At 34.1% G+C, this 25,073-nt stretch overlaps 1 protein-coding gene, 1 non-coding gene and 1 pseudogene across 5 annotated transcripts in view; 1 reads left to right on the forward strand and 2 right to left on the reverse strand.

The window, feature by feature from the left end:
* The window catches only part of CCDC138 (coiled-coil domain containing 138), a 110,788-nt gene that overhangs the window by 68,447 nt on the left and 17,268 nt on the right, over positions 1-25,073 (reverse strand). For all 4 annotated transcript variants that reach the window (XM_039852637.1, XM_039852635.1, XM_039852634.1 and 1 more), the window contains exons 8-12: positions 22,492-22,569; positions 22,285-22,392; positions 19,076-19,240; positions 14,337-14,453; positions 1,781-1,973 (exon numbers count right to left, since the gene is read on the reverse strand). In XM_039852637.1, coding sequence (XP_039708571.1) covers positions 1,781-1,973; positions 14,337-14,453; positions 19,076-19,240; positions 22,285-22,392; positions 22,492-22,569 — 661 coding nt within the window. The remainder of the gene's footprint in view (positions 1-1,780; positions 1,974-14,336; positions 14,454-19,075; positions 19,241-22,284; positions 22,393-22,491; positions 22,570-25,073) is intronic.
* LOC120594472 (ubiquitin thioesterase OTUB1-like) lies at positions 20,518-22,276 on the reverse strand (annotated as a pseudogene).
* On the forward strand, positions 23,381-23,483 carry LOC120594723 (U6 spliceosomal RNA). The gene has a single exon (XR_005650668.1). It is a non-coding gene; the product is annotated as a U6 spliceosomal RNA (small nuclear RNA).

A 25,073-nucleotide genomic window follows, 5' to 3' on the forward strand; every position in this document is an offset into this window, starting at 1 on the left:
TCCTACCACTCGTTCAACTTATACAAACTATATTGGAATTTTAATTGATATTATTACACTAGGCCACTTGGGTTACCTTATAGTTTTTAATATACTTCCCCAGTAAGAATGAGAGTCCTTTATTTCTACCATTTAACTTCAGTAATAATCTTTATTAATCTGTTTATTCATCCATTATTTATTCATATCTTTATGCCGTTATATTTCACAAAGAGGTTTTACAGATACCATATTAGATTAATATCCAGATTTTACATTTTTTGTTTTGTTTATATGAATAAGATTTCTTTATCCACATATATTATGGCTGATTATCGATAATCATAGTAGTCATACTACAATCATAGTCATGACAGTCACGAAAGTCCAAAAAATTTTTATTAACTTCCTCTAGAGCTCATTTTCTGAAACACAAATTATGTCCTAGTCCATTTGGGTCACTATAACAAAATACCAGAGACTGAGCAGCTTATAAACAACAGAAATTTACAGTGTCTGGAAGCTGGGAAGTCTAAGAAAACGTCACCAACGTGGTCACATTTTGGTGAAGGTCTTCTTCTTGGCACATAGCCTATGACCTCTCAGTGTATCCTTGTATGGTGTGAGTGCCTAGGAATATCCTTAAAATCTCTTTTATAAAGGCACTAGTCCCACTCATTAGGGATCCACCTTCATGACCTAAGTACCTCCTAAATGGCCCTCCTCTTAATACCATCATCTCTTGGGGGTAAGATTTCACCACATAAATGGGGGGAAACATAAATATTCAGACATAGCACATTATATTAAATAAATTTCTTAGCCAGTTTCTTTGAATGTCCTCGATTTATATAGAGTACCCATGAATTAATAGATTTTTGTATTCCTTTCTAGTATTTATCCTTCATTATTTATGGCTCATTGTACATGGTCAGCATGTCCAATACTGTATTCCACAGAAGTGGTGACAGGGAGCACCTAATTCCCTCCTGTTTTCTCAATTTCATTAATTTTATCAGTAATGAATATTATATTTTATCAAATGTTGTTATAATGTATGTTGACATGTGGTAAACTCTATTTAGGGCTAATACCCCATTCTCATAAATTTCCTTCAAACAGTAACCACCCAATTTGTTATAACTTTGAGAACCATAACTATAAAGAATAAAATAACTTAGAAGACAGAGTTAGAGTTTGGGGTTTTTCTCCTTAAATTCCATATGATTAGGAGTACTAAGTAGAACACACTTCAGAGAAAATAATTAAATTAAATTAAATTACTGCCACTGCCTTCTTAAAAACTAAGTCTGAGCTATATAATTTAACAAACAGGAAAGATGGTATATTTATTATTTGAGTACAGTGGCATGACTTTAACAAAAATTCTCATATTTAATAATCCAAAATAACTATTTTATTATTTGTATACCAAAAGTGTATTAAAAGTGGCCAACTTTGATTGAAACACTATTTTTAATTCATTATTTCTTTACTATTATACATCAAGCACTATGCTAGGTACAGAGGGATACAATGGTAAAAAGGCCATTTTTTCCCTTACAAAACTTATTACAAACTAGTACAGGGAATGACAAACTTTTTCTGTAAAGGGTCAGATAATATTATAGGTTTGGAGCAGGGGCAGCAATACAGTCTCTGTTGCCAACTACCATTATAAAACAACATAAAATCTCATTCTGAAAACATAAACCATATTTGACTATGTAAGAATTGCTTTGTCATTTAGTATTCTCTTCTAGTTGTTTATGAAAAATTATAAGCACATTTGAAAGCTTACCTTGAGTGACTGTTTTGAGAACAATTAAAGTTGACAAAAATCTCAATGGTAAACTGGAACTCTTAAAGAAAGCAGCTGTCTTTGGTTTATTCTCCACAGAATGCTCTAAAGAATTATCTTGAATTCCCTTAGTTACTACTCCTTTTAATATGTCTTCACCCAATCTCCTCAATGTTGATGTCATAGTTGAATGCTGTCAAAAGATGTAATAAAATATTTTAGTACATTCATTCATGATCAGAAAATATAACTTTAAATACTACAATCAAATATATGAACTAAAGATAAGTCGATATTTTGCTAATCAAAAAACCGGAATTGAAAATAAGCAGGACTGAAAAGTAATAATTTTATAATCAACTTAAAAAATCTTCATAACTACATATTTTTCTACAAGTAATGGGCAGCTACCAGAATTAGGAAATTGGAGACGATAGTTTTCTAAGAATAAAATTGGGAGAAGAACTGAGACAAAATTCAATTTCAAAAAATTTAAGAACATAAGATCATGATATAATTCTGGCACAGAGAAATCAAAGGAACAGAGAGACTCTACAGGTTCTTCACTACTCCACCATTACTAATAAATGGCTTATCAGGTATATCTTACAGTGTTTGCTTATGTAGTGATTATCTAGGGCCTTAATGCTCTACAGCTCAGTATGACTATAAATGTCACCATGATTTTGGTAACTTTTAACAACTTCAGAAGAATAAAATACTGTGTTAGAACCATGAATAATTCTCATGGCAAATAAACTAAAACAATAAAATGGGCAAAACAGAAATAATGGCATATAACTACCTCTAAAATAATATAGGTTCTTATGGTATTCCACATGCATGTAAGAACTGCTGCAGATGACTTAGAAGTAATTTAAAATTTTTAAATTATGACCCACTTCTCTAAACCCATGTCACTGAGGTTTAGAGAATAGTTTCCTTATCTTATGGAAATCTGTGACAAACTGGTATCCAAATCAATATTGATCTTGTAATGCAGACAAAAAGTATTAGCTTTAGAATGTCTATATATAAAACTGAAGACAGATATATTCAGATTTTATGGGAATCGAAGGCCAAAAGATCAAGTGATGAGTAGCACAAGCAGTGCAATCTAATTTAAATATGTAGTCAATAACTTTTAATATTAGGAAAAGATAATACATATATGTTTTAAAACTTTTCTACAAAAAAGTAGGATAAAATATTTCAAAATTCTACTTAGGGTTCTGGTCAAGACGGAGGAAAACGCTATGCATTCCTCCTTCCATGGCTGCATTAAAATTACAACTAAATTATGTAACAGTCGAATTATGGAGAACCATCTGAACATTAGCTGAACAGAACTCCTATAACTGGAGGTATAAAGAAGAGGCTACATCAAGAATGGGAGGGGTGGAGACATGAAACAAGCTGGTCCCACACCTACATGTTGTGGTTGAGCACTGGGAGGAGGCTGAGCATCGGGAGGGATGTACCAGCTATTGAGGTACCCCGGAGGAGTGAAAGGTCCAAACCCCACACAAAGGCTCCCTAGCCCAGAGTTCCAGTACAGGGAAGAGGAGTCTCCACAAAACCTGGCTCTGAAAATCAGTAGGGATTCTGACTGTCTGAGTAAAACGAAAGGCAGCTGGAAACCCAGAAGTCTCTCTAAAGGGCCTGAGCACCAACTCCCTGGCTCATAGGCATTCACTCTGAGTTCTAGTAGAGGAACAGCAGCTTGGGAGGTGCCAGAGACAAACAGGGAAAGACTGAGTTGTGTGGCTTCAGGGCGAGGGCTGGAGGGGCAGCTGCCACTGTCCCTTTATTAAGCCTTCCTCCTGAGCAGCCCACAAGTGGGTGCCATCTTGCCTGTGTTTGGCCCTCCCCTCCACATCTTGAATCTGCATTGACCTGGTGAGATCTGCTCACTCCACCTCATAGCTCCCTGAGACTCCACCTCACCCAACTCGCAAATTACCAGTGGCAATTTTGCTGATAGGCAACCAGCCTCACCTCACACTCTGGGCACGGAGATCCTTCCACAGACATCAATAGGCCTCAGCTCACGAACTTCAGGAGCCAGGAGCACATTTAGTGGCTGGGAACCGACTCTTCCCCAAGCTGCAATATTTCTTGAACAAATCTCAGGGGCCTATGGGTCCCAGGTGGGCAGCAGCTAGCCTGGGTGTGATCTGAGTGGCCACAGACTTAACACTGGCACCAAATCTGAATCTGCACTAACCTGGGCACATGACTTGCCCCACCCTGGTGACTCCCTGGTACCCTATACCTCATCCAACTTGTGTACCACCAAGGCTCTCAGCTGCTGATTTTTAAGAGCAGCCAGAAGGCAGCCTCAAGCCTAGGGGTACTCTGAGCCTTTTGCTGAGATACCCTAGGCCTGGTACTGGTGGCAGCCAGCCTTGGTACACTGTGGGCCTCTCCCACATGCTTCCAGGTCCAGCAAAGGCAGTGACCAATCACGGACAGCTTTGTAACTCCTACCAGTTAGCCTTGAGCTGGTCACAGGCACTGGCTGACCTTGGCCTGCACATGAACCCTTCCCAAGGGGCTTCAGGACCAACACACCTGGAGGCTTATGTTAGATCTCAACAGAGCACCACCTAATTAGCCCAGAAGCATCATACCAAAGAGTGGTCTCAACAACTGCATGAACCCCATGGGAAAAACCCCACTCCATGGGGTCAGCCGTTCATACACTGTGGGCATCTAGTGAGCCTCAAAGTCAATCTCGCCCAATGACATGCCGACAGCAATCGAGGTTCAACAACAGCAAGGGCACACACACAACCCACACAAGGGTGCACATATAACCCACACAAAAGACACTCCTGTAGCAGATGATCAGGAAAACTGAGCCACTGGACCACACTGGACACCTACTACAAAAAGCAATCTGCCTAAGACTGGGAGACATAGCAGATCTACCTAATACACAGAAATGAACACAGAGAGGCAGCCAAAATGAGAAAACAAAGAAACATGTCTCAAATGAAGAAACATGAGAAAATGCTTGAAGTGAAGGCAAGTGACCTACCAGTTAAAGAGTTCAAAACACTGGTTATAAGGATGCTTAATGATCTTAGAGGATGAAGAGATTATCTCAATGAGAACTTCAGCAAAGAGATAGTAAGCATTAAAAAAGCAAAGGAACTACAAAAAAACTGTCAAAAACAAAAAAATACAATAAGTGAAATGAAGAATACATTAGAAGAAATCAACAGAAGATTAGGTGAAGAAGAGGATCAAATCAGTGATTTGGAACACAAAGTATTAGAAAACATCCATTTGGAACAGCAAAAAGAAAACAGAACCAAAAAAAAAAAAATGAGGATAGTTTAAGGGACAGCATCGAGTTTAACGACATTTATATCACAGGAGAATAAAAAAATCAAGGGATTGAGAAAATAATGACTGAAAACTTCCCGACCTGGTGGAGGAAATAGACATACAAATCCCGGAAGTGTTAAGAGTCCCAAACAAGATGAACCTAAACAGACCCACACCAAGACACATCATAATTAAAATGGCAAAGGTTAAAGACAGAGAGAATCCTAAAAGCAGCAAGAGAAAGGCAACTAGTTACTTACAAGGGAGCTCCTGACAGAAACACCGCAGGCCAGAAGAAACCGGTATGAAGTAGTCAAAGTGATGGAAAGCAAGGACCTACAACCAAGACTACCCTAACCAGCAAGGCTATTGATTAAAATTGAAGGTGAGATAAAGAGCTTCTGAAATAGGAGAATGCTTAAGGAATCCATCACCAACAAGCCAGTATTACAAGAAATGTTAAAGGGACTTCTGTAAAAAAAAGAAAGGGTAAAAAAGAAAAAAAAATACGAATAATAAAATGGCAGTAACTCTGTACCTATCAATAATCATTTTAAATGTAAATGGATTAAATGCTCCAATAAAAAAAAACTGGGTAGCTGAATGGATAAAAAAAAAACAAGACCCACGCATATGCTGTGTACAAGAGATCCATTTCAGATCAAATGACACTCATTGAAAGTAAATGGATGGAAAAAGATATTTCATGCAAATGGAAATGCAAAAAATAGACTTTAAAACAAAGGCTATAATAAGAGACAAAGAAGGGCATTACATAATGATAAAGGGATCAATAAATTAAGAGGACAAAACCCTAGTTAAACACATATGCACCCAACAGAGGAGCACCTACATACATAAAACAATTATTGACTGACATAAAAAGAGAGATCAACAGTAATACACTCATAGTAGGAGACTTTAACACCCCATTGACACCAACGGACAGATCTTCCAGACAAAAAAATCGACAAGGAAACAATGGACCTAAAAGACACACTAGACTAGATGGATTTACTAGATATTTTCAGAGTATTTTACCCGAAAGCAGCAAAACAGACATTCTTCTCAAGTGCAAATGGAACATTTTCCAGAACCACATGTTAGAACACAAAACATGTCTCAATAAATTTAAGAAGACTGAAATATCGACCGTCTTCTCCAAACACAATGGTATAAAACTAGAAATCAGCTACAAGAAAAAAACTGGAAAATACACAGACATATGGAGGCTAACGAACATGCTACTAAACAATGGATGGGTTAACAATGAGATCAAGGAAGAAATCAAAAGATACCTAGAGACAAATGAAAATGAAAACACGATTCAAAATCTAAGGGACACAGCGAAAGCAGTGTTACGAGGGAAATTCATAGCAATACAGGCCTACCTCAAGAACAAGAAAAAGCTCAAATAAACAATCTAATCTCACACTTAAAAGAACCAGAAAAAGTACAGCAAACAAAGCCCAAAGTGAGAAGGAAGGAAATAATTCAGAGCAGAAATAAACAAAATGGTTTAGAAAAACAATACAGAAGATTAATGAAACTAAGAGCTGGTTCCTTGAAAGGATAAACAAAATTAACAAACCCTTAACCAGACTCAACAAGGAAAAAAAAGAAAGGATTCAGATAAATAAAATCAGAAATGAAAGAGGATAAATAACTAAGGACTTAACAGAAATACAAAGGATCCTAAGAAAATATTATGAGCAATTATATGTCAACAAAATGGACAATCTGGAAGAAATGAATACATTCCTAGAAACATACAATCTCCCAAGACTGAGTCAAGAAGAAACAGCCAATCTGAACCAACCCATTACCACTGATGAAATCGAATCAGTAATCAAAAACCTCCCCCCCAAAAAAAGTCCTGGACCAGATGGCTTCATAAGCAAATTTAACCAGTCAAAGAAGAATTATCACCTGTTCTTCTCGAATTATTCCAAAAAAATTCAAGAAGAGGGAAGGCTCCTGAATTCCTTTTATGAGGCCACCATTACCTTGATTCCAAAACCAGACAAAGACATTACAAAAAAAGAAAACTATAGGCCAATTTCTCTTATGAACACTGATGAAAAATCCTCAACAAAATCTTAGCAAACCAAATTCAGCAATATATTAAAAATATACACCATGATCAAGTTGGATTTATTCCTGGGATGCTGTTTGGTACGATATCCACAAATCAATTAATATGATACATTACATTAACAAATCTAAAGATAAAAACCACATGATCATATCACAGATGCAGAAAAAACATTCGACAAAATCCAGCATCCATTTATGATAAAAACTCTCAGCAAAGTGGGAATAGAGGGAACATATCTCAACATAATAAAGGCCATATATGACAAACCTACAGCTAACATCTACTCAATGGGGAAAGGTTAAAAGTGTTTTCCTTAAGATTAGGAACAAGATAAGGATGCCCACTTTCAGCATTCCTCTACAACATTGTAGTGGAAGTCTTAGCCATAGCAATAAGACAAGAAAGACAAATAAAAGGTATCCGAATTGGAAAGGAAGAAGAAAAACTCTCGTTATTTGAGATGACATGATACTATAGAGAACCTTAAAGATTCCACCAAAAAACTGTTAGAACCGATCGATGAACTCAGTAACGTAGTAAGATACAAAATTAATATTCAGAAGTCAGTTGCATTTTCATACACCAATGATGAACTATTTTGTCTGATGTAAGAGAAATTAAGAAAACAATCTCATTTACAATTATATCAAAAAGAATAAAATACCTAGGAATCAAATTAACCAAGGAGGTAAAAGACCTGTTCTCAGGAAATTATGAGTCATTGAAAAATAAAATGGAAGAAGATATAAATGAAAGCATACACCATGCTCATGGGTAGGAAGAATCAACATTGTTAAAATGGCCAGACTACCCAAAGCAATCTATGGAATCAATGCAATCCCTATCAAAATACCAATGGCATTTTTCAGAGAGCTAAAACAAATAATCTTAAAATTTATATGGAGCCATAAAAAACCCCGAATAGCCATGGCAATCTTGAGAAAGAACAACGAAGTTGGAGATATCACACTGCCTGATATCAACCTATATTACAAGGCTAGAGTAATCAAAACAGCTTGGTACTAGCATAAAAACAGACACACTGATCAATGGAACAAAATAGAGAGCCCAGAAATAAATCTACGTGTATACGCTCACTTAATATATGACAAAGGAGGCACGAATATACAATGGGGTAAAGACAATGTCTTCAATGAATGTTGCTGAGAAAATTGGACAGATACATGCAAAAAGAAAGAAACTGGACCACCTTCTTACACCGTATAGAAGAACAGAACTGAAATGGATTAAAAATTTAAATGTAATACCCGAAACCATAAAACTTCTAGAAGAAAACATAGGCAGTAATCTCTCTGATATCGTGACTAGTAATTTATTTTCAGATATATCTCTTCAGGCAAGGGAAACAAAAGAAAAAATAAATAAATGTGACAACATCAAACTAAAAAGTTTTTGCACAGCAAAGAAAACCATCAACAAAACAAAAAGACATCCTACTGAATGGGATAATATATTCACCAATGAACATTCGATAAAGGGTTATATTCAAAATATACTAGGAACTCATTTAACTTAACACCAAGAAACAAAGAATTTTATTTAAAAATGGGCACTTGAATAGACATTTCTCCAGAGAGAACATACAGATGGCCAATAATCATATAAAAATATGCTCAACATCACTAATCAGCAGAGAAATGCACATTAAAACCACAATGAGATATCACCTAATACCTGTCAGACTGGCTATCATCGATAAATCAAGGAACAAGTGTTGGTGAGGATGTAGAGAAAACAGAACCCTCATACACTGTTGGTGGGATTGCAAATTGGTACAGCCATTGTGGAAAACAGTCTGGAGGTTTCTCAAAGAATTAAAAATGGATATACCTTTTGACCCAGCAATTGCACTTCTGGATATTTATCCAAAGAAAACCAAAACAATAATAAGTAAAGATCTATGCACCCCTATGTTCACTGCAGCTCTGTTCACATTAGCCAAGATATGGAAGCACTCGAAATGCCCATCAACAGATGATTAAAGAAGTTATGGTTCCTATATACAACGAAATATTACTCAGCCATTAAAAAAAAATGAAATCCTACCATTTGCAACAACATGGATGGACCTGAGGTTATTATGCTGAGTGACATAAGTCAGGCAGAGAAATATAAATACCATATGATTTCACTTATATGTGGAATCTAAGGAACAAGAAGAACAAACTAATCAAAAGCAGACTCACAAATATAGTGGACAATCTGGTGACGGCCAGAGGGGAGAGGGGTTGGGTGGCAGGAGAAAGGGGTGAAGGGTTAAAGAAGTACAAATTAGTAGTTGATAGATGGTCATGAGGATGGGGAGCACGGCATAAGGAATGCAGTTAGCATTAATGTAATGACTAGGTAGAGAGCCAGAGAGAAAGAGCGATTAGGGGGATCATTTTATAAACTATGTAAATGTCTAACTTCAAACTAATAATAAAATTTTTTAAAAAAGGAATCTAAGCAAGATTTATGCTTACGTAGTAAATTGGTAAAGGCATTCTAATCGAAGGTTTGTTTATACACTTTCGATTTTATATCTCTTGTGATGAGGTTGTCTCTCAGCTCTGAGGGGAGAGGGTACCTATCATGGAAATTTATTTCTTGCTTTTAGAGGGACAGAGGAGATTTAGAGAGCTCTTCTGGTTCCTGCTGCTTCTCAGGTGATTTTAGTTCAAAATAATCAATATGCCACTGTGGGATATCTTGGGGCAGTCTTCCCTAGGCCCTGACATAACAAATGGTGCTAAAATAATTTGATAAGCATTTGCAAAAACAAACCTTTATATGACTCTTCCCTCAATCAAATGGGTTTTTTATTCAAATTGTGTCATATATCTAAATATAAGAACAAAAAATAAAAACCTTCTAGAAGAAAATATAGGAAAAATCTTTGTGATCTCGTGTTAGACAAAGATTTTGTTTTGAGAGGCCACAAAATGTAAGAACCATAAAATAAAACTTTGCTATTTAAAAGACACTATTAAGAAAATGAAAAGTTAAGCCACAGAGTTGGGAGAAAATATTATGTGTGTGTGTGTGTGTGTGTGTGTGTCTGTGTGTGTGTGTGTGATACACGTGTGAAAGAACTTGAAATATAGTGTAAAAAACAAAAACAAAAAGACAAAAATCTTGGATAAATAAATGGGCAAATAATTGGACAGACACTTTACCAAATAGCTGTACCAGTGGCAGTCAAGCCATAAACATATGCTCAACATAGTTATAAGAGAAATATGAGGCCACAGTTAAATGCCATTATCCATCCACTAGAATGGCTAAGTTTAAAACAGCTACAGTTATCATATGACTTGCTAGTCTTTCCTAGATATTCACCCAAGAGAAATGAAAACATATGTCAATGTGAAAAATCTTTTGTGACTATTTACAACTAACTTTATTTAAAATAGCTCCAAACTGGAAATAATCTAAATGTCAATCAACTAATTAATGGACATACAAATTGTTGTATATACATATAATGGAATACTACTCAACAATAAAATGAAAAAAAATCAATGAGGCACACAACATAAACCTCAAAAACATTCTTTGATGTGAAAGGAGATGGGTACGAAAGACTAGGAAATATGTTATTTTAGAAAGGCAAAAACAGTGACATAAAGAACACTTGGAGTTGCCAGGTGATGAGACTGTGATCTGACTCTAACAAGGAATGAGGGAATGTTTTGGGGTGATTAAAATGTTGTATGTCTTGATTTTGTTGGCTATTACATGACTATACCTTTGTTAAAACACTGAATTATACTCTTTAAAGTTGGTGAATTTTGTTGTATGTAAATTATACTTCAATAAAGTTGATTAAAAATAAAAAAGAAGAGTATAAGAATATCATGAATATTTAAAGTGTTGAGAGAAAAAAAACCCACCAACCTAGAATTCTATATACTGTGAAATTATCCATCAAAAATGGAGAAATAGAGATTTTCTCAGACCAACATAAATTGAGGGAATTTATTACTAGTAGACCTGCCTGGCAAGAAATGTTAATAAAAACTTTAATTTTTTTCATTTTTTATTTTTTTAAAAAACTCTTTACAGAGAAGAAAAGTTATTATATAGCTTGGAAACTTGGATGTAAAGAAAGGGCATTAGAGAAGGAATGCAGGTAAATTAAAAACTTTTATTTTTCTTGTTCTTAATTGATCTAACAGATGACAGTTTACTGAAAATAATAAAAGCAACAATGAATTATGTACATGTATATATATATGTGTGTGTATATATATATATATACATGCTTATGTATGCTTACATATGAGTGAAATGAATGACAGCAATGATTCAAGGGCATGAGGGACAGAAGGAAGGAATTACGAATATTTGGTTATTATCAAGTATTCACATTATATGTAAAGCTGTGTAATGTAATTTCAAAGTAGACTCAGATTACTTGAAAATGTATATTGCAAACTCGAGGGTAACCACTAAAAATGTAAAACTAAAAGTACAACTGATATGCTAAGAGGGCAGGTAAAATCATTTAAAATGTCCAACTGAAACCATAAAAGGCAAGAAGAGAATGGAAGAACAAAACACGAACAAAGAACAATATCAATGAATAGAAAATAGTAACAACTATGGTAGATATTAATCCAATGATATCAATAATCGCTTTAAATAACAACAGTCAAATACACCAATTTAGAGACTGTAAGACTGAATCAAAATACAAGACCCAACTATATACTGTCTACAAGAAACCTGCTTTAAATATACAGACATATATAGATTGAAAGTAAATGTATAGAAAGATATACCATGTGAACACTCATCAAAAGAAAGCTGGAATAGCTACATTAATTTCAGACAAAACAGACTTAAAGAAAGGAAAGTTACCAAGGAAAAGAGGGGCATTACATAAAGACAAAGGCTCAATTCTCCAGAAATATGTACCAATATCATGGGTACAGTGATCGCTTTTTAGATAAAACAACAAGGCATGAGCCACAAAAAATAACTGATAAGCTGGACTTCATTAAAATTGCAACCTTCTGCTCTATGTAAGACACTGTCAAGAGAATGAGAAGATAAGCCACACACTGGAGAAGAAAATATTTGCAGTAGACATATCTGATAAAGGACCATTATCCCAAATATAGAAAGAAATCTAAAAACGTAACAAGACGACGACAAACCATCCAATTAAAAAATGGGCAAAGGACCCAGACATGTCACCAGAGAAAATATACAGGTGGCAAATAAACATATGAAAAGATGCACAACAGTATATATCATTAGGGAACTGCATATTAAAATAACATTGAGATACCACTACACACCTCTTAGAATGGCCAAAACCCAAAACACTGACCTAACCAAATATTGATGAGGATGTAAAGCAACAGAAACTCACAGTCATTTCTTGCTGGAAATGCAAAATGGTGCAGCCACTTTGGAAGGCAGTTTGCAGTTTCTTAAAAGACTAAACATACTCTTACCATACTCTACACAACAACTGTTCTTGGTATGTACCCCAAGGACTTAAAAACATGGCCACAAAAAACCTGCACTTGGATGTTTATAGCATCTTTATTGAAATCTGCTAAAACTTGGAAGCAATCAAGAGGTCCTTCAGTAGGTGAATGGATAAATAAACTATGAAGGAACCCTAAATGCATATTGCTAAGTGAAAGAAGTCAATGTGGAATAGCTATATACTGTTCTGTTAACTTGACTATATCAGTGGCAATATCATGGTTGTAATATTGTACTAGTTTTGCAAGATGTTACAAAACTGGGAGAAACTGGGTAAAGGACACAAGTGATCTATTATTTCTTAGGACTACAAGTGAATCTACAATTACCTCAAATAAAAAGCTAACTTTTAAAAAAGGTACATGCAATTAGACAACTGTTAAAACTAAAATATTAAAAACCCATCAACTGCTGACTAAATGCTGACTAAATGAATGCGAGAGTGGCAAGAACAGTACTTTTCACTAGAAGAGATGTAGGCTTGCAATACTGTCTATAACAGCATAAAGAGTGGGGTGTTGAATATATATTTGAAGACAACAAAAATAAACTATAAATTATCTGAACGAAAATGAGAAAAATATTTGGAAGGAAGATAAAGTTTCATTCAACTCTGTGAGTCTAACCTTTTGGTTGCTGAAAGCAAGCATTCAGTTAACTGTTTTCAGAAATCATTACACAAACAGCAAAATCAAACAGATCGTAAAAGATAGTGACATTAATGAATCTGATAATTTATATACCTTTATTTGGTGAGACACAGTTAAGATCAATAAATTAAAAATGCTATTCTGTGTGTTTGTGTGTGCGTGCACACGCATACATGCTCGCACAAATACTCATGTAATTACTCATGTGCACTATGAAGGCAAAATATTTAGGATATCACCTCAGGAAAGATATTTTCCTTAACCTTAATTACCACACTAGTTAAACATCACACTACTCAATCATTGACCGTTAATGTTACTTCATTATCAGTACTGCAGTGAGTGGTTTAATTGAGTGCTTCCTAAGTTCCACAGGACCAAGATAAAACTTCCTGAGCATAAATTTGTTCTTCTTTCTTAACTAATGAAAGCTATAATAGCATTTATCAATAGTAACTGGGGAAAAAAAAATTTTACTACAATTCATAGCACAAATGATTACATATGCATGTCATAATTTGAACTAAATGACCCTTATGTGAGTAGGTAACACACCTTTCATTTTATAAGATTCTGGAATAACTTTTCTTCTTTGACTAAGTTATCCTAATAATCATCATTCCATTTAGTTAGTGTGTATATATTGGCATAAGCATGAGAAATCATTAATTTGTATTACCTTCAGTAGAATATGAAAAATTATGAATTAAATAATGAGGGGATGACAGCTGGTTTTAACAACTCCTTATTTGTACAATTCTGAAACTCAAAAAACAACTACATATTAAATCACGTCGACAGCATTAAGAAGATATATAAAAGGAGAAAGAAGAGAAAGTAGTAAATAAAGCAAGGGGAGCAAGAAGTCCTGAAATATAAACAAAACACATGCAAAAAAAATTGAAAGAACAAGATCAAAAGAAATAATACTAAACATAATAGTTGAAGATAGACTCCTATTAATTACCTGTGTTCCAGCATCTAGCTGCCGAAGAGACCAATATATAAATTTTACAAAAGGCTCATGAAGTTTGACATTCACAAATGGCATCCACTGTAGCTGCTCTGTCATCACAGGCAAAAGCTAAAGATAAAATGATGGAAATATAAATGCACAGTATTTTTAGATAACTGAAATCAATTACCACAATTTTCTAAAAATTATCTTTTTCCAAAAGAAAAAAGAGTTCTCTAACAAAAATATCACTTTAAAACTACATGTGCTTTTCCTCTCCGGCTGCTAGTGTGTTAGCTGTCATCATAAATGACAAAGTAACTACCTGCACCAGAAAGTTCATGACCTGTAATAGACTACTCATGAGAAACGGTCACTGACGTCCTTCAGCCTGAAAATGCAATAATACTTAAGACAGAAATTCAGGAAAAACTAGCTAAAATATACAACACCAGATGTCATCTTTGTATTTGGATTCAGAACCCATTTCTGAATCCAAAAGGCAGCAAGACAACTGGCTGTGGCATGATTTGTGATTCCCTGGATTACACAAAGAAAAATGAACTCAAACACAGATTTGCAAGACATGGCCTGTATGAAAAGAAAAAGACCTCAAGAAAACAGCAAAAGGAACACAAGAACAGAAAGAATAAAGTTAAGGGGACCCCAAAGGCCATATTGATGCTGGCAAAAAGGAGTAAAGAGTTGTCAGTGACTTTATCTGTAGAGATTATACAGATTTTTCATGAGAGGATTAATAAACTAAGAATTTTTATGTGAAAAAACTATATGCAATACAATATGGAAATATGTATTTGAAATTTTAAATACAAGTAATTTGTCACATAAAGACATTTCAGTAACAATGAACCGTATGTACAATGGTGGTCCCGTAAGATTACTAATAGAGATGAGATTAAAATCCCTACCACCTAGTGAGGATGTGGCCATCATAAGGTTGTAGCACAAAGGTTTCAAAAATCAACAAGGCTGTGGTTGAGATGCAAAACAACTTTAACCTGGATGTGGATTAGGATGCTCATTAAGGAGTGCCTAGAGGCGATTCCTGGGGAATTGACTCATGAGGAGTTGCTGGAACTGAAACAGGTACACGTAGCTGAAAAAGAGGCAAAAGAGAAGGAAATTGCACAAGAAAAAGAAGAACCCCCAAGAAAAGTCAGTGAAAAAGTTTAGCAGAAGCTTTTACAGGCCTCAACAAGCTCCTTAAAAAGTTTGAAAACATGGACTCCAACACCAAAAGGTTTTCGTCAATAGAGAGGAATGTTCATGATGTATTATCTGCTTACAGGAAAATCTATAAGGAAAAAAAGAAAGAAACCAAGCAAACCACCATGAGCATATTTCTGAAAAGAGTGACACCTCCTCGAGAAGAGCCTCAGGCAGGTCCTTCGGAAGGAATTCCAGAAGAAGGCACTGTTATCATTGGAGATGACAGTTTCCTGTGTGTTTTTGCTCTTGAACACCTTCCAGTGGGACAAGATGTGGAGACGGAAGACAGTCATATATAGGCCTAGGCTACGTAGGCCTAGGCTAATGCGTGTTTCTTAGTTTTTAACAAAAAAGTTTAAAAGTAAAATAAATAGCTTATAGAATAAGGATATAAAAAATATTTTTGTGCAGCTGTACAACATGTTTGTGTTTTAAGCTAAGTGTTAATACAAAAGAGTCAAAAAGTTTAAAATAATTTAAAAGTTTCTAAAGAAAAATGTTACAATAAACTAAGGTTAATTACCGAAGAAAAATTTTTTTATAGATTTAGTGTAGCCTAAGTGTATAGTGTTTATAAAGTCTACACTAGTGTACGATAATATCCCAGGCCTCCTAATTCACCTACCACTCTCTCACTGACTCACCCAGAGCAACTTTCAGTTCTGCATGCTCCATTTGTGCTAAGTGCCCTATACAGGTATACCATTTTTTAATCTTTTATACCACATTTTTCCTATATCTTTTCTATAGATATATTTAGATACACAAATACTTATCATTGTGTTGTAACTGCCTACAGTGTTCTGTACAGTAACATGCTGTACAGTTTTGTAGCAGCAGGCTATACCATATAGCCCAGGGGTATAGTAGGCTATACCATCCAGGTTTGTGTAAATATATTCTATGATGTTTGCAGTACAAAATCACCTGATGACGTGTTTCTCAGAAAGTATTCCATTGTTAAGTAATACATGACTGTGTATATTTCCTTTGACCCAGCATTATTAGCACACCTAGGAATTTAAAGAGATTAACCTATACAAACGTATTCTCCGAACCTTAGATAATTAAATAAATTTATGGTACATATATAAACATGAAAAATGATAATGGCATCTGTAATTATTGCGATGGTTTATTCTGGGGTGATAAAAGCAGGTTACAAAAGAGCAAACATAATAAGATCCTATTTGTAAAAAATATATCTATATGTATTGAAAAAGAGATATACGAAAGGATTTTTTAAAAATATTAACAGTGAGATTATGTGATTGGGATGATATTTATTTTCCTCTTTATGTGTCTGTCTGGCATAAATATCTTAATTAATGTCAATTTGTAAAAATAATACAAAATTTAAAAAAACATGTTTATGAAAACTTGCTCCAAAAATACATCATTTTGCTAAAAGATTTCAAGACCATAAAGATATATTCCAAACCTTCAATGAAATAATCCCACTTATACTAGTCTAAGAAAATCACCTAAAATATATCCCTCTAAAAGCACATGTACAAAGATTATTTACTGTTACATTGTTCATAAGAATAAAAATGTGGAAGTAACTTAATTGCCTAGCAATAGGGAAATGGTTAAGTCAAGTGCATATCCACTCAGCGGATAGATCTTGAGATTACCATGCTAAGTGAAATAAGTCAGATAGAAAGGTTGAGAACCATATGATTTCATTCATGTATGGGATATAAAACTGAAAGCAACAAATGAACAAGACAGACAAAGACTCATGGACACAGACAACAGTTTAGTGGTTACCAGTGGGAAGTGGGGGATAGGGAAGGTAGATAAGAGTAAAGGGCATCAAGCATATGGTGAAAGAAGGAATGATGATGAGCATGCAATGCAATATGCATATGACATATTACTGAATTGCACACTTTAAACCTATATAGTTTTATTATCCAATGTCATTCTAATAAATTTTTAAAAGGCTATTCAAAAGCTTTAAGGCTATTTTACCTTTACTAATGTATTAGTAACCATAAATTGAAAATAATATTTTAAAGATCTAGGCTCAACAAAAATTGCTAAGGCCAGAATAAGTCAATAAATTACTATATTTAAGAATGATAAAAAGAATCCCGTGGCAAATGTGCTAAGTAGTCTCCTCTTATGCCATTAATCTGATATAAAAATAGAATATTACACGATCCATATTCCATTGGTTAAAACTGTCAACTGTCAGTCTTAATATCTTAAGTTCTAACTTATAAAATTTCTCCACAGAACTTTAATACTGCAGGCCTTGCTAATTAGCAGCTACTTCTAAAGTAAGGCTAGATATAAATAAACACAAGAGTTGATGTAGGTGCTAAAAAGGCAAACATCAAAAAAAGTATATTTGTTTCCTATTGCTGACAACAAATTAGCACAATCTTACTGGTTTAAAGAATACAAACTTATTCTCTTACAGTTCTGCTGGTCAGATATCTGATATGAGTCTAAAGCAGCTAAAATCAAGGTGTCAGCAGAGCTGTGTTCCTTTCTGGAGGCTAAGAAAGGAACAATTTTTTGCTTTCAGGTTGCTGGCAACATTCAGTTCTCTGTGACTGTAGGACTAAGATCCCCATTTCCTTTCTGGCTGACAGCTGGCTGATAGTTTCTAGAAGTGACCCACATTCTTGGCTCATGGCAATCTTACTGCGTTTGCAAAGCCAGGAAAGATGGGTTGAGTCTGACTTATGTGTCTGCCTCTTTTGTCTGGTTGAAAGAACTCCTGTTACTGGGCCCACCCAAATAATCCTAGTTAATCTCTAATCTGAAGTCAGCTGATTAGCAACCATATTCATTCTGCCACGAAACAGAACATACTGGCAAGTTCCAGGGATTAGGATATGAACATCTTGGGGGCCATTATTCTGCCTAGCACAAAAGACACTTAAAAGAAACTTTTTAGGTAAGGATGAAAACTGAAAATAATTTCCTAATATAAAAGTCTGGCTAGTATTTAATAACGAAATTGTTTCTGAAAAAGTTAAACCAAACAACTTTAGATGTCTACTCTTCAAGGTTTTAATGTATTTCTTGCGGAATATAAATGTCAAGCTCTAATGACCGTTTATACCAAATAGAAATCATGAGTGCCAATGTCCTAATTAATACATATAATTTAAAAAAATAGCCATTTCTCTTTGTTAATGAGAAGACCCTTGAAAAGACTTTTTATCTCTTCATGACAAAAGGCAAAATAAAATGATTTTAGTGGGAATGAATCCAAAAATGATATGTATCAGGAATTGCTCACATCACTGATTATTTGCCTAACTTTAATATGCAATTATTTTTCCATTTGGGGGTAGATTTTTAATTTCTGGTCTCTTATTTTTTTAAAAAAGTTTCCATCATGTTAAGAAAAATATAAGTATGATTTAATTTTAATTAGTCTGAAACAAATGTTTTTAGAGCTGATGATTGATATTTTTTCTCTTATAAAATATACCATAGACTTTCCTTTTTTAATCTTTATGTCTACTGAGTCACGCATTTCAAAGTAAAACACAAACCTTTACACACTTCTCCTGAATATCATTTCTTTGAGAAGCAAATTTAGGTAGCGGCTTTTCACCATCCATTCCAGATTCTTCACTTTTCAATTTGCTAAGGTGATGAACCGAAATCCAGTCCATGAAGACAGTTAAAAGTTCATAAACTTGTGCATTAAGTGGTACCTATATGTAAAAGATTAAATTAAATGTTTCAATTTACAACCTCACAAAACTTCAAAGGCAATCTTTAAATTTGGTAAGGGATTACAGAATAATTTACCTAAAATGCTTAACTAAAATATGTATTAAAAAAGCTCCAACTGAAAGAAATTTCAAATCAAACATCTCCAATTAATACTAGAAACATGTTAAATCGCGGCTGAGAGAAAGGGAGAAAACTCATTATAGTAAGGAAATTGAAAGTAATGCATCGTATTACCAAAACAGAGAACTTTCATAAAAATTCTTTATCCAAGTTTGATAACAAAGTAAAATTGGCCTTGAGAGCATGAACCACCATAACCAAAAGATTTTAATAAATTTAAAGGTTTCAAAAGCTAAATGTTTTTCACCATGGAATTTTATATTTTCTTCTTTAAAATGTTGTTTCTTCCTTTGTCTTTACATTACAACATTTTATAAACAGGATATGATTTTTTTTTCCTGGAAATTCTGTTCTCTGAGTCTACCAAAATGCGAGGAAAAAAAATAAAAACAAATGCCATGAAAAATTTATAAGTTCAGTTAGACTGATTTTAGAATGTCTTCGAATCACTTTTAGTCAATTTAATTCAACATTTATCACATATCTACTCTAAGCAAAGAACTATGCTGTATTTAATTAGTTTTAAAAATCTAAAAAGACAGGAAAATACAAAAGCAAATGAATTAAAAAAAAAACCTAATAAAAAGGCAACATTAACCTGATAGCAATCCATGAAAACAGAATCAGATTATTGAAAACACAAAGTTATATTATTCTGAACAAGAGTAACTTTTAATCTCAATTCTTTTCAAATAAAATCTTTAGATGAAAATTCCAATCATCTGGAGTACCTGAGTATAAAAGCTCTACTTTTTCTCATTTCTTTTTAATTAAAAATTTTTTTTTCACCAGCAACATCCATGGACAATTGTATGCCAGGAAAAAGGTGGTAGCGGGATGGGGGAGTCATAAAATATGACCACTTACAACCACAAAAAATCTTTGTACATGTCTGGTGTCTGGCAGAGGGGAGGACAGGCAGTTAAGTGGTAGGTTGGGACCAGCTCTATTTGTACATAAAATCATAGGGTCTAGGTCAGTAAAACGGAGGTCTTGGACTTGGAGCCATCAGGAAAGATGTGCAGGTTTATACTGCCACTCTCGCTGCAAGCCCTAGACTCCAGGGACATTGAGGGCCTGGGCCAATGCAATGAATGTGGATGTAATTACTCTATTTGTACATGGTCTCCACTTCCTACTGGCAGAACTCCTTAACAGTTTGCCCACCTTTGATGAAGTATTTAAAGAACCACTGTCATGATGCAAGAAGCCTGAGGCGAGCAGTTGCAGGTAGACCACCAGATAGTCTAAGGTCCTCTGGTCACAGAAGGAGGCCAGCAGGCCAGCTACTGAGGTCTGCTTCTCTTCCTGTTCAATTAGGTCTATGAAATTGTTGTGGAAATCCTTAACTATGAACTCACGAAGCCCCGTGACACCAGATCCTTTTTGCTCTTGGCAGACACAGCCTTGAACCACTGCAATTCCTTGCTGATATCCAGCAACACTTCTGAGTGGGAGAATCCAAAGATTCAATAACAGCAGTTACCATCAGGCCTGGTCTTGCAGATGCATGAGTACATTTTGTGGAGGTCCTTGATCTTCTGGTGATGGATGCCATCCTCAGGCATACTCCTTATTCAAGACTGAGCTCCAGCAGCTCTGAGACCAGAGGGTTCTACGCAGCAATCTCATGCTGAATTTGATCCTGCTGAGCCATAACTTCATCATAGGCCAGTTAATACCTCTGGAGTGAGTGATGGCCTAAGAGCGGCTCCTGTTTCTGCTGCTGAGGTTCCTCTGCTGCCATGTTTAAACAGCACTGCACCCTCAATTTATTTTATGAAAAGAACTAGAGAATTTATCAAAATTTCTAAAGCCCACAATGAGATATCACCTACTGGAAAGGTCAAAATGAAAAATACTAAAAATACCAAATATTGGCAAAGTTGTAGAGCAACCAGAACATTCAAACACAGCTAGCAGAAGTATAAAATGGTACAACCACTTTGAAAAACTATTTAGCAGTTTCATTAAAGTTAAATATACATCCACCTATGACCCAGAATTCCAGTCTTAGTAATATCTCCAAAAGGAATGAAAGCACATGTCTACAAAAAGCCTTGCACACAAATATTTTTACCATCTTTATTGATAATAGACAAAAACTAGAAACAGCCTAGGTATCTATCAAAAGAATGGATAAACAAAATGTGATACATTCATACAGTGGAATAATACTGAGCAATACAGAGAAACAAATTACTGATACACTCAACATTACGATGAGCAAAATCAGCCTTACACAAATGAGTTCATACTATACAATTCTACTGACTGAAGTTCAATGGAAATAGGCAAAATTAATTTATGGTAATAGAAATCAGATGAACAACTACTTCTTGCAGGGAATAACTGGGAAGGAACACAAGGGAACTTTATAGGGTAATGAAAATATTCTGTATCTAGTTATAGTTTAGAGCATTTGTCATAACTGATCAAACTGTATACTTAAGGATCTGTGTATTATGTTACTGTATATAATCAATATTTCAAAATAAAAAAAATCTTAGAAAAAAATAAATGGAGTCCATCGAAGGGATGGATTGCAGTTTTGATAGAAAAGTAATAAGGATGGCTTGTGGAATCTCAAACTCAATGAATAAAGACACAACTTACCTGTAAATTATCTAAACGAAAATTTTGCATCTATATTCATGAGAAACTAGCTTGCATTAAGTTCCTGTGCCTTGTCAGTGTTACTGTGCCTGAAACTGCTAAAGTATTTTTGTTTTTGCAAATAAAAGCAAATTTGAAAAGTTACAGAAATATTTCTCTATAAAGGAATTATTATGGTGAATCTTTTCATACCAAAAAGAATGCATGCTAAATAAAATAAAAGATTACAGAACAACAACAAAAAATTCCTGGCTTTCCACTGGAGAAATTTTCAATAATATCATACCTTATAAGTTTTTGAAACTGGTACTTTTTCTTGTTTTAAGTTTTTCATCTCATGAGCAACATGGGAATTTCCTTTCAATCTCTGTATTGTCATAAACTCATACTTCCTCTGCAACAGTACATATCCATGAATTAAAGAAAAATTAAAAGTGAGAAAAATCCAAAGGCAATATTTTAAAATTCACTAGTGTCAAAAGACACAACTTACCTGTAAATTATCTAAACGAGCTTGAACTCTTTTAGCCTGAATCTCCATCTTCCTGTTTTCTTCACTCACTTCATTTAACTAAAATAAGAAAATGTTAGATATTTCAATATATTCCTTAAGCTGATTTCATACTAAAGGTTTCCTAAATAATCTATTATTTAGTCTACATAACCAAGCAATGTAATAAAACACAGGTAGCATTCATGATTAGAGATCATAGGTAAAATTACCATTTATCCCTAAAACATTAATAGTGTCTAAGTTTACTTCATGCTATACAATATTTGCAAGTCTCCTAACATCTTACAAGTATACATTTTAATAGGAAATGTCTTTTAATTGAACTTTTTATTGAACTATAATGTATGTACGAATAAGTATGCAGTGTAATGAATTATTGGGATTGGATTAAATATATATATATATATATATACACACACACACACATACTAATTTGGGAAAAACTGACGTTTTTACAAGATTGAGTCTTTCCATTTGTGAACATAACACAGCCTTCAATTTATTTAGGTCTTCTTTATTTTCTTTTAATAAAGTTTTGTACTTTTCAGTATATATGTTTTATATATCTTTCTTTAGATTTATTCCTGGGAGTTAATTTTTTTGATGCTGTTATCTATGGTATCTTTAAATAAATACCATTTACTACTTGTTAGTATATAGAAATACACTTGATTTTTGTATATTGAGCTTACATCCAAAGGTTCTCCTAAATTTGCTTAACTCTATACTCGTTTGGTTACCTATGGACATGGGTACATAATCATGTCATCTGTAGATATTTATCTCTTCCTTTCCACGCCTTACTTTTTTTCCCCTTATTTCATTGATTAAGGCTTTCAGTATAATGTTCAATAGAAACAACAGTAATGCTCACTTCGTCAGCACATGCTAAAATTGGAACGATACAGAGAACATTAGTATGGGCACTGCACAAGGATGACACACAAATTTGTGAAGCATTCCATATTTAAAAAAAAAAGTAACAGTAAACACTATTTTATTCTGATCTCAGAGAGAAAAGATTTCAATAACTTGTATTAAGTATGATTTTATTGTTAATTTTTTTAGATACTCTGAGAATTAAGAAGTTCTATTACTAGTAATTATCATGAGTTGGTGCTGAATTTTATATCAATAAGAATTATGATTTTTCTCCTTTTATCGGGTAATGCACTAATATTTAAGTGATAAACCACCCTTGTATTCCTCAACTAAATTCACTTAGTTGTATTATCTTTTTTATGTACTACTGGATTCAATTTGCTGATATTCAAAAATTTTGCATCTATATTCATGAGAAACTAGCTTGCATTTTTTTTCTTGTAATGTTCTTGACAGGTTTAGTTTCAAGGTTATGCTGGCTTTGTACAACAAGATGGGGAGCTTTTCTCTCTATTCTATTTATGTTTAAGGTACATGACATTTCATCCTTAAAAGTTAGTCTTAGGTTTTACTGTTCCTTCTTTGAAGGTATCTTATGCTTCTCTGGTCACTTGTAAGATTTTATCTTAATCCAAAGTTTTCAGCAGTCTTAAAATGGTGTGCCTATATGGCTTTCCTCAAAATTTATCGTGCTTAGGGTTAACAAAATTTTTTAAATCTGTGGGTTGACATCTTTCACCAATTTTAGAAAATTCTTGGCCATGTCTTCACAAAATTTGCTTTTGCCCTATTAAACATTTAAACTAGGTTCCATTTCTCTTTTATGACTTTTGTATTCTTTCTTCACTTGATATTTTCAAGATTTTTCCTGAAACTATGTTCCAGTTCACTGATCCAGTTCTCTGCTGTGTCTCATCTGCTCCAGTTCACTAATCCAGTTCTCTGCTGTGTCTCATCTGCTATGTATTGGAGGTTTGAAAATTAATTAGTGTATTTTTCAGTTTTAGAATTTCAATTTAATTCCCTTCTATAGATTCTCATTCTCTAATGAAATTATCAATATTTTTCTACTTTCTTGAACATATTATTTTAAAGTCAATGTCTACTAACTCCAATATCTAGATGACGTGTAGGTATGTTCATATTGTCTGGAGTTTTTTCTCTCTTCATATTTAGTCATATGGTTCTATCTTTTATTGTGTTTAATTTTGTATAGAATGAGAGAAAAAATTACAATTTTTAAACATACAATATCTTCTTTCAGAGAAGGCTCATCTTTTCCTCTGCTAGGTATTTAAAATGGGAATTGATCACCTTAATCTGAACTGGAACTGAGATCAGTTAAAGACAGGTTTCAGTTTAAGGTTTCTATCTACATCTAAATCTCCTCCTATTTTGCAATCTTGCATTTGACTGTGAGCCTGGGGTGTTCACTGGGACTCTCTCCCAATGAGTCTTGAACTAATATTAATCTTTGTCTCCTCAGCGTGGCAAAACTTAGTGGGAAAATTCTTACTCTTATTACATTATTATTACTAAAGCAAAATTATTTATATCCACTGCTATCATAAATTACTATATGAGTCACAGAAATAATTTACCTTTTAATTTAGCAATTTCAAAGCATATATCATTCATCATGCCAGAAGTGGGCCAACTGTGGCCTGTGGGCCATATCT

Source organism: Pteropus medius, unplaced genomic scaffold, assembly GCF_902729225.1.
Source record: "Pteropus medius unplaced genomic scaffold, Ma_sr-lr_union100, whole genome shotgun sequence".
Classification (NCBI taxonomy): domain Eukaryota; kingdom Metazoa; phylum Chordata; class Mammalia; order Chiroptera; family Pteropodidae; genus Pteropus; species Pteropus medius.